Raw genomic sequence first — 18,763 nt, 5'->3', positions numbered from 1 at the left:
CCGAGTTGACAGTGATACCAGGAGACCTGAAGCATCAATATGCCATCCCTCCTCACTAGAAGCACATGGAGGCCAGTAGTAAGCGGAGCCCTGAACAAGGTCTAGCTCATAATGGGTCCATTGGGACCACAGACCCACCTGGTGGTGATTTCCTCAGTCCCCAAATATATAACCAGAGTAGACATACACTTGGTAACACTGTTAACACCCATATCAAGACTTTGGCCTATGAGATAAGAGCTCCAATTGTGGAGACAGCCAAGAGGAAGAAGCTCTTGTCCCAATCCTGACAAGACAGTAAATTAAAAAACCAACATAACATTGGTTGGGGAGTGGGGAAGAAACATTAGTGTTCCCTTAAGGATCTAAATAGCATGCAAGAGTGGTCCCAACGAGGTTATCGAAGGCTGTTGGCAGGTCTACACTGCACCTCACCTTTTCCTTTTATCCACTTCTTTTTCTGTCCCCTTCCTTCCAAAGGGGTTGATTCCAAGACCACTCCTTAATAACTCCATCTTGGAATCAGATTCCTGGCTAAGCCAATTTGTAACAGTCATTTTCCACCTTGAATGTAAGTTATATTTCCTCTTTACATAATCTTGGACTTATCTTCAGGGCTATCTGCCAATTTAACTTGATAATGCCAGGTTTCATTTCTAGAAAGAATTTTCCAAAGTAGTGTCATGCTAGAAAGTATCTTTGGAAAGTCTTTGGGATTTTTCTGTGGGAAGAGCCCAAAAGTGTAATTCCTGATTTATAGGTAGTCTCTGCATTTACAATTATTGTTGACTCTCATCAATCCCCATTTCCTTATCATAGATTTTGGGTAACCTCGCAATTCAACACTGAAAAGCAAACAAACCAGTTTTTCTGATTCTAGATTGACAAGGCTCGTTTAAAATTAGCTTTTCATCCAGAAAGCTCTTCATTAATTATGGAATTATTTCTCTTTTGATTTCAATAGCATTCAAGTATATAGGCTATGTTCACAGCTTGTTTAACGTATTCTTGGTAAGTATATTAAAGTTATCTATATAAAGACAGATTTTATTTACACAGACAATAAAAACAAATGTTGAGAATTTCATTTTTCTTTCCTTTTATATAGCCTCACAGTATTCTCTATACAATCTCTTGATTAAAGTTACTACCTAGAAAGTCACAGAGAATTTCAAAACTTTACATAAGTTTTACCGGGATTTTAAATTAAGTATGAAAAACTACTATCAACTAACTGTACAATGCAATCTTGAACTTAAGCTGTAGTTTCTCAACTATTTCTATGAGTAAGTACAGTCTAATTAAATAAGTTAATAAATAATAACAATAAATAAATCAGGCACTGATTTTAAAAAAGAAGTAGGCCATCCTAATTGGCAAACATACTCTTCCCTAAAACCTTGGGTATAAGAGATTCAATATATTCTAAATATTGTGCAAACTGATGAATACAACTTCTGAAAATTAAACCTTATAATAAAAAGAAACCCAAAGTAAGTCTCTAGTTACAGTTGATTCTAGTGATGAGTTCATTTCTATGAAAAACCAAAGCAACATATATGTTTTTAAATAGTACATGGTTTCTGTGGCTATACACTTACATATGGGATGACTGTTAGTATGACAAAATTCTCTCAGAATATATTAGGAACTGAAGGTAGAGTTTCTCCTTTGAAGGAAAAATACTAGAAAACTTTTCCAGTAGCACTTGGCCCACAATTAAGTGCTAACTAGACGAGGTGAAATACTGTACTGCATCTTCATCAAACACAGCGGACTTAATCAGATTCATGGTGTGACTGGATGTCCTGGTTCTTGCTCCGTCTGGACCCTTGTGGACTGTACCAGCTCACGCTCACTTCTTCCTCTGTTTCTCCCAGCATGAGAGGGCCAGAGCCACCCACAAAGATGAGCGAAGACCAGATTTTATCAGCAGCCAGAAATAAAGTATAGACTGCCAATAACCATAAAAAGGCTTGCTCGGGTAATTTAGTCACTGGCCACTGCCTCATTCACCATAGTCACACATTCCAAACCACAGAATCTGAAGATTCTTGTAAGAAAAAGGTATCTTCAGGGATAGCAACAGAGACAGCTTTTCTGGGGACAGACACATAACATTATCATTTGGCCAGCAACAGTTATAAGGATATATATATATATATATATATATATATATATGTGTGTATTTCATTCAAATCACTTCTAATTATTAAATATACTGCACCAAACCGGGATATTTTTATAGTTTGTTAGGTTATCTTTAAGTATTTGAAATTCTACTCAAATATCGGTAAAGATTATACGTACTTGGAAGAAACTGCCTCCATGAATTCATCCAAAAAATCATCATATTCAGGGCCTCTCACTCTTCTCTGCCGTAGTCCAATGTACAGCGGATCTTTAAGTAACTCCTATTTTTTAAAGAAAGTTATCATAAATATAGAAATAACTAAAGGCAGGTCATTTATTCTTTCTGAGTGAGCTTCATTTCCTCATCTGTATAATTAAGGAAAGAAATGAAAATAAAATCTGGCTATACTGATCTAGAATCAACCTACAGAGTTATTATTTAGTACCACATATACCTACAGTGTTTATAAGTAAAAATAAGAAATATAATTACTAAACATTAAAAAAATTCTTACTTTTACTAGTATTCTTACATCTTACTCTGAAGGAAAGAAAAGGTATTAAAATCCCTCAGTTGTGCCAAATTCAGACTTTACGTGCAAAGTTTATCACACAAAAAAATAACATTGAGCTTTGAAGTCTCATAATGGCTTAGGAAATGGAAAGAGAGCAATTCCTTTCTTAGATTAAACTTCTGTTTCTGAAAGAAAAATCTTCAATCAACATTTTGAATTATACTTTTAATATGATAGTTGGTTGATGAAAAGTTAAAAATAAATTTCTAAGCTTTGAATAAAGTTTTTCTTAAATTTTTAAAACTACACAGTTTAAGTTTTTTTCTAAAATGGATATATATGAGTCAACATTGTTCTGCTTATGTTTTAGGATAGGTAGGGTTTTTTTATTAAATCAGTTTTTAAATTGAGGTATAATTTACATACAGTAATATGCACCCATTTTTAACAAAAGCTCCCAGTAAACTAGGAATAGAAAGGAACTCCCTAAATCTAATAAAAGGCATCTGTGAAAAACCCACAACTAACAACATATTTAACAGTGAAAGAAAGAACGCTATTTCCCCCAAATTGGAAACAAGACAAGGATATTTATTCTTACCACTTGTAGTCAACGCTATACGTACTAAACACCTCTAGCCATTACAATAAGGCAAGAAAAAGAAAAATAGGAACACAGATTGGGAAGGAAGAAGTAAACTGTTTTTATTTGTACCCCCAAGATTATATACATAGAAAATACTAAGGAAACTACCCAAAAAAAAACCACTAGAAAAAATATGTGAATTTAATACGATTGTCGGACAAAAGGTCAATTTACACAAATCAAATGTATCTCTATATACCAGCAATGAATAGTTGAAAATGAAATAAAATACACAACTCCATTTACAATAGCATTCTAAAACATGAAATTCATAGGGACACATGTAACAAAATACGTGTAAGTCCTGTATACTGGAAACTATAAAATACTGCTGAAAGAAATTACGAAGACAGACTTTTTACAGACTAGGAAAAAATGGCAATCTATGTCATATAATAGGGAAACAATTGGCAAAACTGTCACTTTTAGTAACCTAGAATAGAGAAAATATACACAATGAACTTGTGAATCAGACTAAAGAGATCTCCAGAAGGAATGTTGAATGTGTAAACTGACTTCTCATAGCTGTATGCTAAGGTTAAAATGGACAAGAATTGAAAAAGGAAATGTTCACCTTATGAGCAAAATGTAAAGAGAATACAGAGGACACAAGACTTGCTTGTAAAAGATTTCCAAAGTAAACTAAGACCTGCAGTAAAAGATCAAATTAAGTGTGTGGTTCTAACAATTCTTTTGAAAACCTCTGAATGATTTAAAGCGGAGACCATCTTGCCTAGTTAAATGGAACTGGTCCCACAGCACTCCAATATGCCGACCAATACAGGGAGAAGGCCTATTTTGAAAAGTGTGAGTAGGGCTTTATCTAATAGAGTAGACTATACTCTGATACATGGAAAGCCTAAAAAAAAATTTAAGGGTACTATACTACTTGGATTAATTGACACAGAGACACTTCAAAATGAGAAGACTTCATTGGGTCCTCAACTTTCCACCGGCAGGAAATAGACTGAGAAAGCTATTCTGATGCAACAGGGCCATTTCTTATGGAAAAGGAAGATTATCTGAGAGGACAGAGCCAAGAGCCTAGACAGCAGAGCCAAAAGCCTAGAACTACAGAACCACTCTGAGGAAAGAGAACTGGGCCCTATTCAAAGAACATTCCCTGCCCCACCAAGTAGGTGACATGGCAACACATGTCCAGTGGGATTTCAGATTGCTATGAACCATTTACAGACATATGATTCCTGTTCCTCCCATGCTGAATGTGAGGGCTGACTATGGTTGTTCTGCCCCTGACTCACCACCTGTATGTTTGGTGTGTGGAAACAGATAGGAAGAGCCACACCAAGGAGCAAAACACAAGAAGCTTCATTGGCATCTAGACGTGATTTAGATGACCAGATCCTGAACTCTGGGCCTGCTGTTGTTATTCGGATGAAATTTTTAGAAACCTAGGATGGAGAGGAGTACATTGTACATGTGGAATGTGAACAATGTGTGAAGGATGAGAATCTATATGGAGAAAGGCTAAGCTGCCCCAAGCACCCCAGCCTTCCTCACCATCCCAGCAACATCAATATGAATAAAACTGTAATTATTTTGAGTCACTAAGTTTAGATGTGGTTTGTTACAGATAAATGACATGGTTTTGCAGGTCTAGAATGTTGTTAATAAGGCTAAACCATTTGAATCATCTCAGTTAGGATTTGCCTAAAGCCAACAGCAATTACAGCCTGGTTCACACATGTCCTAGTGTAATTACCAACAGCATCCTCTTTCACTGTGAAAGTGTCTTGGTTCAGCCAAAGCGGTCATCCTACTTATAATGTACTGCACAGCAATGAGTTAAGGCTGTTTGGCTAGCTGGAAGTTAACATTCAGATCATATAAATGTATTTCACATGAAATATAAAATCTGAAACCAAATCTACTTTAAAGCCCAGCTGTTCCCTGAGGCCTCAAAATTTTAAACAATCTACTGGCAGGCTTCTGAACAGCTGATGTTGAAGTGCCAACGAGCTACGAATGGCTGCCAGAATTAAAATACTTTCTCCATGTCTGGGATATATTTGGACTTCTAAAACGTGACTTAGAAAAAGAACACAATTGAGAAAAGATGTTACATGTTTCTCCTCCTCTTTCCTTTCATTCTTTCCCATGCTAATAATTAAAGTGTATATCATTAAAAAGTGTGATGACAATGAAGAGTCAATTACAAAGATTTATAAACAAGATAAAGCTTTTGAGTTAAGTCAGGAAGTTATAAAATTCCTCCAGCCATAATGTCTCTATTAAAAATGACTGTTTCTTCAAAATTTCATGATAATTAAAGATTTAATAATGAGTGCATTCTCAGATTTGACTGACAAAAAAATAATATCTACAAAAAAAGCAATTTAAAAGATTACCCAATTTTGAAAATGGCTCCATAGACCAAGTAGCCTGGCACAGAAGTGACATTAATTCATTGGATTAAAAACTTCTGGTGGGGCCAACAGTAAACACTTAACAGATCTTTGGTGGAAAGTAAACCAAAGATTTGGTATTAAGCAAACACTTAAAAAAGATTAGACCTTCTTTAACAAGAGATGTCACATGCAGTGCATTTGTAGTCACTGAAGACTAGTGAAGACTTAGGAGCATGACAGAAAGAAAAAGATTAGGGTTTGAAAAAAGAGTAAAGGACAAAGCATACAGGAATATAAGGGAGTTTCAAAAAGGAAATACAGAGGGTATATATTGGTAAAGTTAATTACCTTACTTGTAAGCACTATCTCAATTCTGGGACCTTGGAAATTCTTATTTTAAATTCGTAATAATCATTATCAACTTTCACGTTATTCTTGTCTCTCACATTCCTACCTTTCCAATCTGACATTTCTGAGAATTAAAAAGTACGTTTTTAATATGTAAGGTTTTTATCATTACAAAAAGCAGGATTTCCTATCAGAAAATTTGAGAGCACTGAAATGTAAATTAACAGCAAAGAAAACCAATAATCTCTACCCATTCTAAACTACCCACCACTAGCACCTTGATGCATATGCTTCTAGATCCTTTTCTTTACATTTGTGAGTGTATAATATTACGTGCCCAAATGTGGGACAGTATCATAGACTTTCATAATCCCTTTTGACATAGGAATACACTGTGGAAATTTTTCATGTCACTCACTAGATGAATATTTTCAAAATCTGTGGTCTGTATTGGAACTCTATCCTTCGAGAGAACAAATTAACAATCCTCCCAACCAGTGACATAATAAATATGTTTATTCTCTTGCAGCCAAAGGAAGAATATTATCTTTCCACATATATATGTGTGTATATATGTGAAATATACATGTAAATATATGTAATAAATTAAATGTATAATAAAATGAAATCCATAAAATATATTTATAAATAATGTTACGAATATTCATTTGTATTTCTTTTCTAATATCATTAAATATTTTCTCGTAAGTTTATTGACCATTTTCATTTCTTCATTTTTAAATTATCTGTGCCCATTTTTCCTTAAGCAATCTGTATACTGCACATTTAACATTTTCTTACTGAGTTGAAAATGTTCTTTGAATACGAAGAACATTTTAAAACTTTATCTGCCATAAAGGTTATTACTATCCCCCATTTCAATATTTATTTTAAAATTTTATTTATAATATACAAGTAATCATTCTCTTCGCTGCTATTTACTCATTATTCTCAAATGAAAAGCCAGATTCTGTAGAGAAATAACAGAAAATTTTTGCTGTTTTGCTGATTCACGTCATCAACTTTGGATTAAGCAAACTAAGTGCCAACGTTCAGTCTAAAGCAACACTTAAAATGTCAGCTTGCATATGAGCTGGCATCAATGTTGAAAAAAAAAAAAGCAATGGAAAAAAAATGACTAAAATTTGACTGTGATTCAGTAAGTCTGGAGGGGAGCCCAGGATTCTGCATTCTTAACACATGCCCCGTGTAATTCTGAAGTGGTTGGTTCATGGAATGTATACTGAGAACCACTCATTTCAAACTTATATTAATTTAAAATAAAATTATTCTACTTCCCAAAATGTTCTCATCTCATGTAAATTTTTTTTCTATTTTAGTTTCTATTGTGGGCATTTCTAAAATTTACCGCAAACTTTGAGGAGTTTCTGATAGTTAAAGTACATATAAAACCAAAATGAAGAAAAAAAGACTCCATTCTCTTTCCCGAGGCATTGGTGCAGTGTCTCAAAAGATAAGATTCAGAAGTTCTTGATATAATCCATTATCATCTTCTAATTTAGAGACAGTGAGGTAAGAGGAGACCACTGAACGGTAAGCACGTGACAATACAACCAGAAGTCTGGGGACTGAGGCATTATCTTCTCTCCTTCTCTCTGCTTCACTTTAGTGATTAGTACTCATCAAATGCAGGCTCCCTTGTCGGAAGGGGCAGGCAGTCCCCATGATATGAAAGGACAAAGGCTAGAAGTGAGGGGGGCGCTGGCGGAGAAATGCTGGCATTCTCACTGGGACCGTGGGGAGGGCACAATGATGACACACTCCTCCCCCCACCAAACCTGTAAATATATTACCTTATGTGACATAAGAGACTTTGCAGATGTGATTAAGGGTGAGTCCTTAAAAGTGAAAAGCCTTCCTTGGCTGTAGTCTGAGAAAGAACTGTGATGAGGGAAGCAGGGTCAGAGAGACTACGCTGCTGGCTTTGAAAATGGATAAAGGGACAAGGGATAGAGGTGGTCTCTAGAAGCTGGAAAAGACAAGGGTGTGGGACTCAGCCCTGCTGACATCTTTTAGCCTTTTGAGATTTGTGTCAGGCTTGTGAGCTATAGAACTATAAGGTAATGTATTTGTGCTGTTTTCAGCCACTACATTTGTAATAATGTGTTATGGTAGCAAGTGAAAATGAGTACCAGCCACATTCTAGTACCAGCACCAACTTCTATGCAAGTGCTGAAAGGCGTATGGCAGGTACAGATGATAGAAAATCTGTAACGTTTTTCTTTTGTTCGGTTTCTTTCCAACATAGCTGGTTCATGCCGAACATACAGAGCACTTTCTGGAACACAAGGGGGAACCTCCTCAATGGGAAGAAGCTTCAACTTTGAGACTTCAAGTTCCAGGAGGGATGCAAGATCTAGATACACTGTGCACATGCACTGACGGCCAGGCCAAGCATAAAACCAGGATCAGAAAAGCTGAGACCTGGAACAAGGGCTGAATAAACAAAGAATGACCATGTAGACAATACTCTCCTGCTCAAACTGCCCATGCCCTCTTGAAGACTGACCAAGTGTTAAGGGCTGAACTGTGTCCCCTTCTCCCCAGTTCATATGTTCAAGTCCTAACCCTCGTATCTCAAAATATGACTGTATTTGCACACAGGGTCTTTAAAAAGGTAATTAAGTTAAATGAGGTCATTAGGGCAAGCCGTAATCCAACATAACTGATGCTCTTATAAGAAAAAAAAATCAGGACACGGCTGCAAACACAGGAAACATCACATCAAGACACTGAAGGAAGACAAGTCAAGGAGAGAGACCTTAGAAGAAACTAACTCTGTTGACACCTTGATCGTGGACTTGGAGCCTTCAGAACTGTGAAAAAATAAATTTCCATGGATTAAGCTACCCAGTTTATGGTACTGTAATGGCAGCCCTAGCAAAGTAATACACCCCACAATACAGGTAGCAGTTTTTAAGACCTAATAATGCATGGAAGAGCATGGAGGGACAAGGAACATCTACTCACATCTTTGGTTAAATAGCAAGCTTTGATACTGGTCACTTATTAAAGAAGAGGCAAATAAAAACCCTAGCGTCTATGATAGGATTTTGCAGTAACAGGGAAAAAAGAAGAAATAAAGTATGGGGTGCTCTTAAGAGACAACTGAAGACAATTTACTTCAGGTAACAGAAGCAAATTTTATATAGCAACTGCTTCAAAAGTTAACCGAGGAAAACATGGACTGTGAAATAACAGATGAAAGATAAGACGAAAACACAAACATCCTACCTAAATTAATGAGGTCCATCATTAACATAAAAAATGAGTATTTTTTAGCCACGCACTTCTGTGACTCAGTTTCAGTATCTTTGATCTTTCAAGTTCTTTTAGCTGAAAGTTGTAGAGATTTAAGGAGTCAGGTTAGTGTGACTTAACAGCAAGTGAGGACTGTCTTTTCAATCAAGCTGCTAAGTCCTTTTCTACCTTTATTACTACTCAATATAGGTATTTATGATAAAAGAGGAAAACATTTATAATTTATAAAAAAGGGATCGAGTTTTCATGAAACTCTGCTAGGTTATTCTGGATAAGAAACTAAGCACTGTTATCAACTACTTTTATATTTTTATTATGAAGTGTAAAAACTGGACAGAGATTCACAAAAAGGATGAGATTAAAAATTAGTACTACAGGATGGTTTTCCACATGTGAAAGTAGAACATAAAAATGACATCTTTTCCATAAACCCATCAACTTGGTCATATTTTAGTGAATTCATCTAGGTAAAGCAGCAGGGCAAGAATAAAAATAAAATGTTGGAAGGTGGCCAAGATATCAGAGTAGGAAGACCCTGAACTCACCTCCTCCCACAGATACAGCAAAATGACGACTACTTACAGAACAACTATTCATGAGAAAGACCTAAAGACTAACAAGAAGGATTTTCCACAACTAAATACATAAAGAAGCAACTACAATGAGATAGGTAGAGGGGCGGAGTTCAGGTAGTCAGGACCCACAAACAGGAGGAACAGCACCATCACGAGGTCCTCCCCAACGAGCGAGGGGTCTGAGCCCCATGTCAGGCTCCCCAGCCCAGGAGTCCTACACTGGGCAGATGAGCCCCTAGAACACCTGACTTTGAAAACCAGTGGGGCTTCTGTTTGGGAGAGCAGGAGGGCTGTAGGAAATAGCCCCTTGGCTCTTAAAAGGTATAGGCAAAATTTCACACACTCCACTTTCCAGAACAGAGGCAGCAGTGTGACAGGGGCCTGGATCCAACCCACTTGCTGATCTTAGAGAGCCACGTAGAGATACAGGAGGCAGCTAAGATGGCCCCTGGGGAAAGAGGGGCTAGCAACAGCATTTTGGGGAACCCATTCTACTATGATAACACTGGCTCTGGCAAGTGCCATTTTGGAAACTTCCCTCTAGCCTATTAGCACCGTGGGCCAGGCCGTGCACTCCAGCAGGTCAACACTGGCCCCAGGACCCCCAGCTGCACAGACAGCCACACAGGAACCCAGCCTTGCCCACCAACAGACCAGCAGCAGTCCCGTACCCCACCAGGTTGCACAGCCAAACACCCAGGAAGCCTACCCTCCCCTTCATCAGGCCCACAGCCACCTCACGAGGCACAGCCTCACAATTAGCCAGCCCTGCCTACCAGTGCACCCACAGTAGCTGGCCTTGCCAAACCAGGAGGATGCACCCAGCCCACAAAGAGGGCACGCCTAGAATATACAGTCCTGGAGACCAGAGAGGAGAGTGCTGCTGGGCCCCACAGGACATCTCCTACATAGGGCCACTTCTCCAACACTGGGAAACATAACCGGCCTGCTTACCACATAGACATAAACACAGCAAATTAGGAAAAATGAGGAAACAGAAGAATATGTTTCAAATGAAGGAACAAGACATAACATCAGAAAAAGAACTAAATAAACTGGAGATAAGCAATATACCCCCAAAATATTTCAAGGTGATGATCATAAATATGCCCTCTGAATTTGGTAGATAAATAGATGAACGCAGTGAGAATTTCAACAAAGTTAGAAAATATAAAAATATAAAGAAGAACCAAACAGAGTTGAAAAATACAATAACTGAAATAAAAATACACTAGAATGAATCAACAGTAGATTAGATATTAAAGAGGAATGGACTGGTAACCTAGAAAAGAGAGCTGTGGAAATCAACCAAGCTGAACAGAAAAAAGAAAAAAGAATTGAAAAAAAATGAGGACTTTAAGAATTCTCAGAAGCAACATCAAGCATACAAACCTTCACACTATAGGGGTCCCAAAAGAAGAGAGAGAAAGGGGCAGAGAATTTGTTTGAAGAAATAATAGCTGAGCACTTTCATCACCTGGGGAAGAAAACAGACATCCAGGTCCAAGGAGCACAGAGAGTCCCAAAGGAGGTGAATTCAAAGAGGTCCACACCAAGGCACATTATAATTAAACTGGCAAAAATTAAAGATAAAGAGAGAATCCTAAAAGCAGCAAGAGAAAAGGAACTAGCTGTGTACAAGGGAACTCCCATAAGGCTATCGCTGACTTTCTGGTAGACACTTTACAGGCCACAGGGAGTGAAACAATATGTTCAAAGTGATAAAAGGAAAAAACCTACAACCAAGCATACACTACTTGGCAAAATTATCATTCAGACTTGAAGGAGAGATAAAAAGAGTTTTACAGACAAGAAAAAGCTAAAGAGTTGAGCACTACTAAACCAGCTATACAAGAAACGTTAAAGGGACTTCTCTAAGTGAAAAAGAAAAAGCCGCAACTAGAAATACAAAAATTATGAAAGGAAAACTCTCATTGGTAAAGGCAAACACAGTAAAGGTAATGGACCAACTACCTATACAGCTAGTAGGAAGATTAAAAGAAAAAAAGTAGTAAAAAGCATCTGTATCTAACATAAGTGGGTAAGGAATACACACAATAAAGATGTAAAATATGACATCAAAGACATAAATCGTGGAGGTAGGGGTGAGTAAAAATGTAGGACTGTTACACATTCGACCTTAAGAGATCATCATCTTAAAACAGATACCTATTTATGTATAGGTTGCTATATATGAACCTCATAAAACCACAAATTAAGAAAAGTATAGTAGATGCACAAAACATAAAAAGAAAGGAATCCAAACATAACTTTAAAGACAGTCATCAAATCACAAGGCAAGAGAGAAAAAGAAAAAGAAAGGAACAGAGAAAACTACAAAAACCACCAAAAAACAATTTTTAAAATGCCAATAAGTACACACCTATCAACAATTATTGTCAGTGTACACAGATTAAATGCTCCAGTTAAAGACACAGAGTGGCTGAATAGATCAACAAACAAACAAACAAACAAAAACTAAAAAAGAAAGAAAAAGAAACAAGACTCATATATATTCTGCGAGAAAGAGACTCACTACAGATCTGAAGACAGAGACAGACTGTAAGGGATGGGATGGAAAGAGTCATTTCATGAAAAAGCTGGGGTAGCAACAGTTATGTAAGACAACATAGATTTTAAAACAAAGACTGTAATAAAACACAAAGAAGGACATTACATCATAATAAAGGGATCAATCCAAGATGAAGATAGATCAATTAAAAATGTATATGACCCAACATAGGGGCACCTAAATACATAAAGCAAATATTAACAACAGAAAGGGAGAAACTGACAGTAATACAATAATAGTAGGGCACTTTTAATACCCCACTTACATCAATGGACAGATCATCTACACAGAAAGCAGTAAGGAAACACTGGACTTAAATGACACATTAGACCACATGGACTTAATAGATACATAAAACTTTCCACTCCCCAAACAGCAGAATGCACATTCTTTCAAATGAACATGGAATGTTCTCCATGACAGATCACACGCTAGGCCACAAAACAAGCCTCAGTAAATTTAAGAAAACTAAAGTCATATCAAGCATATTTTTTGAACACAATGCTATGAGACTAAAAATAAGTAAGAAAAAAACTGCCAAAAACCCACAAAAACATGGAAGCTAAACAATATGAAATTAAACAACCAATGGATCACTGAGGAAATCAAAAAATATATCAAGACAAATGAAAACAAAAACACAATGATCCAAAATCAATGGGATGCAGCAAACAGTTCTAACAGGGAAGTTTATATCCAGAAAGGAGCTAGAAAAATAAAGAAAGAAAATCCAAAGTTAGTAGAAGGAAAGCAATCATAAAAATCAGAGTAGAAATAAATGAAATAGAGACTAAAAAAAAGAAAGAAAAGGTCAATGAAACTAAAAGCTGGTTCTTTGAAAAGATAAATAAAATTGATAAACCTTTACCACAACTCAACAAGAAAAAAGGGAGAGCCCAAATCAACAAAATCAGAAATGAAAAAAAGAGGAGTTACACACACACCATAAAAATACAAAGGATCGTAAGAGATTACTGTGACCAATCATACAGCAATAAAACTGACAACCTATTAGAAATGGATAAATTACTAGAAATTTTCATCTCCTAAGACTGAATTAGGAAGGAATACAAAATATGAACAGATTTATTATAAGTAATGAAATTGAATCAATAATAAAACATACTCCCAACAAAAGAAAGTCCAGGACCACAAGGCTTCACAGGAAAATTCTAAAAATATTTTAAAAAGAGTCAACACCTATCCCTCTCAAACTATTTCAAAAACTTGAAGAGAAAGGAATCCTTCCAAACTCATTCTACAAGGCCACTATCACAATGATGTAAAAACCAGACAAAGATGTCACACAAAAAAGAAAATTACAGGCCAATATCACTGATGAACATAGAAGCAAAACTCCTAAAGTAAATATAAGTGAAACAAATTCAACAACATATTAAAAGGATGAAACATGATCAAGTGGGATTTATCACAGGAATGCAAAGTATGGTTCAACATCTACAAGTCAATGTGAGACACCACACTGATGTGAGACACCACACTGACGTGAGACACCATAAATTCTAGTATCTATCACCCATAACTAATCCAAATATTAGCAATTAAGGATAAGCAAAAAATGTATACTACTTAATATATAACTTCAAGATTCTAAAATATTGATGCAGGGAAGAGAAATGCTAAACTTCAAACCATCTACCTCAGATTCAATACAAACTTTAAGAACAAGATTTCAGAATGATTAAACTTAATTCTTTGGGATTAGTTCCTGCCTAGTATAAAAATAGTTTTTTCAAAAGTAACTATGATATCCTAAAATAAAACAAAGACTCCATAGAATAATAGTGTAAGTGCTCATCAAAGGGTAATAAAACACTAAAGAAGCTGGTAAAAGACTAATCATATTATAGACTAGGAGAGAGAAAAAAGAAAAGAGAACAATTTTCTTATAAGAGTTGGGGGATGGGTTTGAGGAGAGAGAAAGAACCGAACAGAAAAAAAGGTGAATTCCATGCAGTTCCTAAAATAATCTCAATGCATTCATTGGTACTATTTTTTAAGGTGTATAGCTGTGTGACAGACTTAAATTGTTTACCTCATTTTCTGTTCCCACATCCAGCATGACAGGCAGACATTCTTGGGGATTCACCCCTCCACAAGCTGTGTACAGAGCCAGTTTACCCACAGGGATGCCCATTCCATTACAGCCAAGGTCTCCCAAGCCAAGAATACGCTCTCCATCAGTCACCACAATAGCCTCGAAGAAAAAGAAAAAGTATCTATTAATAGAAGTTTGCAAATCCTGGGGCAGAGTTCCTATTTTCTGAAGTTAATACTTCTGCATTGAAATACTAAGCTGTCAAAAAACATAAATTGGAGGGGAGGGTATAGCTCAGTGGCAGAGTGCATGCTTAGTGTGCACGAGGTCATGGGTTCAATCCTCAGTACCTCCATTTAAATAAATGAATAAATAAATAAACCCAATTACCCCCCCAAAATAAAAAATTTTTTAAAAACCATAAATTGAATACACATGAAAAAAATTATATGATCATAAGTGTAGAAGAGTGGGGAGACTAAATAAATTTGACATATGTATTTTAAATACATGTATGATTAATTTATTTATTGAAAAAAGAAGAGAAGGTACATACATAAAGATTCAAACAACCCAAACAACTCAGTCTTTAATCAAGAAGTGCAAGAGGGAAGAATACAGGTAAATAAGAGTTCAAACTGGGAACCAGAGTGAAACCTAGAACAGGTTTGAAATTAGGCACATCCACTTTGAGCACAATTACAGGAGTGCCCATGGCTAAAGAATGCGTAATTGCTCATTGGTCCACAATCATCTGATCTTTACTTTATGCATCCTCCTAATTTCACGAGGTTGATCCACCCTCTTTAACTCCTATAACCATTGGATATTGTTCTACCATCTTTGAAATATGCCAAGCATGGTCTGCTACAACTCTTACCTGAAAACCTTCCAGTAGACTTAATGAATTGTGCTTAATTTGTTTCTAATCATCATGAATGTCTATGAAGCATACATTTTAACCATGTGAGGATTTTAATTCTAAGAAATCTGATATCTTTACTGAAATGAATGCACCTATCACTTTTATTCTGTGATTCATGGCCATTACATGAATTTAAGTAGAACCAATCTTGTGAAATGAAATTTATCAGATTTTCTATAAACTGCTACCCTTATATCCATACAGCCTTGAAAAAAGTGTCTGTTGTTCGACCTTGGATAAACTGAAGAATTAAAGTTTCTGTTTCTTATTTATAACAATGGGAATAATAAAGGTATTTTTCAGAGTAGCTGCAAAAAATTAGGAACTGACTCTGTTTTGCTCACTACTTTCCACCAACACCTAGCACAGCATTTGGCACACAGTAAACAATCAATAAACATTAGTTAACTGAATAAACCTATGATTCAATAAACTGAAATCATGATACACAAAGGACTTACCACAGTATGTGGTACATTACAAATTCTCAAAAATTGTAGGTATTAATACTATTATTATCATAAGGACTAATGTACAAAGTCATGGCACTTTAGAAGTAAAGGGGAATTTAGAGTACATTCAGTCTATCCCTCTTATAGATTAGGAAACTGAAGATTCGAGAACTGAAATAATTTACCTCAAGTGATTTACCTGGTTAATATCAAAGAACCAGACCCTGGGTGTGCTAACTCCTAGTGCGGTGTTTTGCTACCATACTACACTGCAGGACACATTGAAAGTATTTTTGAGGTCTTTTCATTTAATTTTCCATTCACTTATATTATGCAGCTCTTAAAGAACTGCCTTAAAAGTAAATACATCTGAGAGATGGATTAAAATTATTTTTGCATTTTCCATAAAGCTGACCTTTGTCAAATTTTCCATGTCTAATTGCAAAGGGTCAATATGTTTGGTTGCTTTGAAGAAGGAAACTTGATACCACTGAGTTAGTTTAAGAAAGATAAATACTGCAGAAGACTATAGCTGTGGTTTTTTATTATTATTATTATTATTATTATTATTATTATTATTATTATTATTATTATTATTATTATTATTATTACTGTTCTTTTTTCAGAGGGGGTAGGTAAATTTATCTATCTATCGGGAGGTACTGGGGATTGAACCCAGGACCTCGGCACGCACTCCACCACTGAGCTTCCGCCCTCCCCTGCTTTTTAAATTCAAGCCAAATTTTCAAAGTCCAAATGTGTAATATATAATGATTTTATTGATTGTACTATCACAAATAGAGGCACTTTCATATAACACTGATAATGTATACTTTTATGAATGTGTTCCTTAAACAAGTAAAGTCCAGTTGGCCCACACAGACTTTTAAATATTTTTCTAAGATATTTTATAAGGAGAACAACATTGTCATATAACTTAGTTATGATCTGAATAATTTATGTAATGCTTTCCAGGTTTCCTTAAAGATATTTAAACCCAAAGAGTTGTTACTTATCATTTTCATCTGTTTCTGATTTTTTGAAAGAGGCATTTAAAATAACAGCATTTTCATTTATTTTTGATAATATTTTTAAGTTAAACTAAATATATGTCTTGAATACAAAGTCAAAGGAAACCATTATTCTTTTCTGTTTTTTCATACTTTCTATTCCCTAAGCAATTCTCTCATCTTAAGCTGTTAAATTATATAAATAATACCATGCATATTTATAGAGGTGGCAGTTGTTTGAGCAATCTTTAAGCTCTGTTTTGATGAATTTGCTATTTTAGCTCACTTTTCGCCTCATTACAAATATACATTTATACTATTTAATTCATAAACATTTCAAAATTAAAGAGTAGGTTTTAATAGTGAAGGTATCCTCTGAAATTCAAAAAAAGGTGTTATATATACAGTTTATCACCAAATTAATATTCCCTTGCTTTTGTTTTTATCTGCTTTATCTCCTGCTTAAGAAAAATAGAGCAGTTGGAGGTTTTCTGTATCATAATTAAGTTCCAATTGCACAAGAACACATCATTCTCTTCTCGAACTTAATACCTACATTCATTCATATGCTTCATTCTTAGGGCAGTATATTCTTCCCCTTCTAATATCAAAGGCTAGATTTAAGTTCCAACTTTGCTAGAATAATTTCTTAACTTTTCCAGCCGTCTCTGAATGAATGAATATGGCACTTCTAATTTATACAGACAGTTAAATTACATATTGTCTCATAATCGATTGCCTTTGTTTCATATGTGCTATCAACTACATATCTCACTCTTCAATTGCCTATTACAACAAACAGCTGCAATTTATTAAGTGCCTACTATGTACCAGGCACTGTGCTAGACTTTTTAAATGACAGTAGGTATAGTTAGGATCAAGACTAACAGGGAGAGGGGGGTGGATATAGCTCGGTGGTAGGAGGCATGCTTAGCATGCACAAGGTCCTGGGTTCAATCCCCAGTGCTTCCATTTAAGAAAAAAATTCAGTGAGGGGCCCATAATAGGAGTTAAAAGGATAAAGGCAGACTATCAATGAAGTGAAATATTCAGAAATCGCTAGTAGCAAGAACATGAAGCAAGATGATTGCTTACTGCCCAGCTGTTAGGATTGGAGAGATATTAGTTAAGACCTTTCCACCCCAGAACTATTTCCTATATTGACTCATGCTTCAAATCATCTCTAGAGTCCTGGTTAAAAAAAAAGTAAGTACCCTTCCACTTAGAGAATCAGACATTCATACTTCACAGAATTTACACATCCTTAGGGTAGTTCCTAAGAAAAGGGTCTGTGGACAATGCTGTCTACTTGGTGGGAGAAACGGTGAGGGAGCAACTTAGGTGGGGAGAGTGAAATAGCTGGGAAGACTGGGAACAGTGGACAACATGTTGTTTTACAAGTTTACCTAGCGTGAACCTTAAAGAGCAGATTGCATCAGTTCAAGCCACAGCTGCTCAACAGGAAAGATGATTAAGGGACGTCATATGTCAGAACCAGAGCTGAAGTGCCTTGTATCACAAAAAAGGCATAACTTTATTCAATCTTAGTCCTTGAAGATACCACAAAGTTGCTTGGCACCAGATACCACAGAGAGGAAAAAGGGAGCCAAGGAGGTAGGTTGTAAGTACATCTCACGTTCCCTAGACCAGGAAGGTGGTACCACGAGCGCCACACTGGAGAGCGAGGGCTGGGAGGCCGGCACTCAGTTCCCACCACCACTACCACTGTGCACCACCATGTACCCGATCTGTGCCTTCCTTTCCTCATGGAATTATCATGACACTGCATGAGTTAATCCAGGTAAAGTGTCTCACTCAGAAAGCTACCAAACATCAATACTATTGTTATTTTGTTTACGTTAGCTCACTCCCAGAGG

The 18,763-nt window shown here is 36.1% G+C and overlaps 1 protein-coding gene across 2 annotated transcripts in view; it reads right to left on the bottom strand.

Annotated features, from left to right (window-relative positions):
• The window catches only part of ME1 (malic enzyme 1), a 174,298-nt gene that overhangs the window by 86,363 nt on the left and 69,172 nt on the right, over nt 1–18,763 (bottom strand). For both annotated transcript variants that reach the window (XM_074368678.1, XM_045508607.2), the window contains exons 5-6: nt 14,497–14,658; nt 2,311–2,414 (exon numbers count right to left, since the gene is read on the bottom strand). In XM_074368678.1, coding sequence (XP_074224779.1) covers nt 2,311–2,414; nt 14,497–14,658 — 266 coding nt within the window. The remainder of the gene's footprint in view (nt 1–2,310; nt 2,415–14,496; nt 14,659–18,763) is intronic.

The sequence above is a fragment of the Camelus bactrianus genome, chromosome 8 (assembly GCF_048773025.1).
Source record: "Camelus bactrianus isolate YW-2024 breed Bactrian camel chromosome 8, ASM4877302v1, whole genome shotgun sequence".
In the NCBI taxonomy this organism is placed as follows: Eukaryota; Metazoa; Chordata; class Mammalia; order Artiodactyla; family Camelidae; genus Camelus; species Camelus bactrianus.
This window is presented reverse-complemented; position numbering and strand designations above follow the sequence as displayed.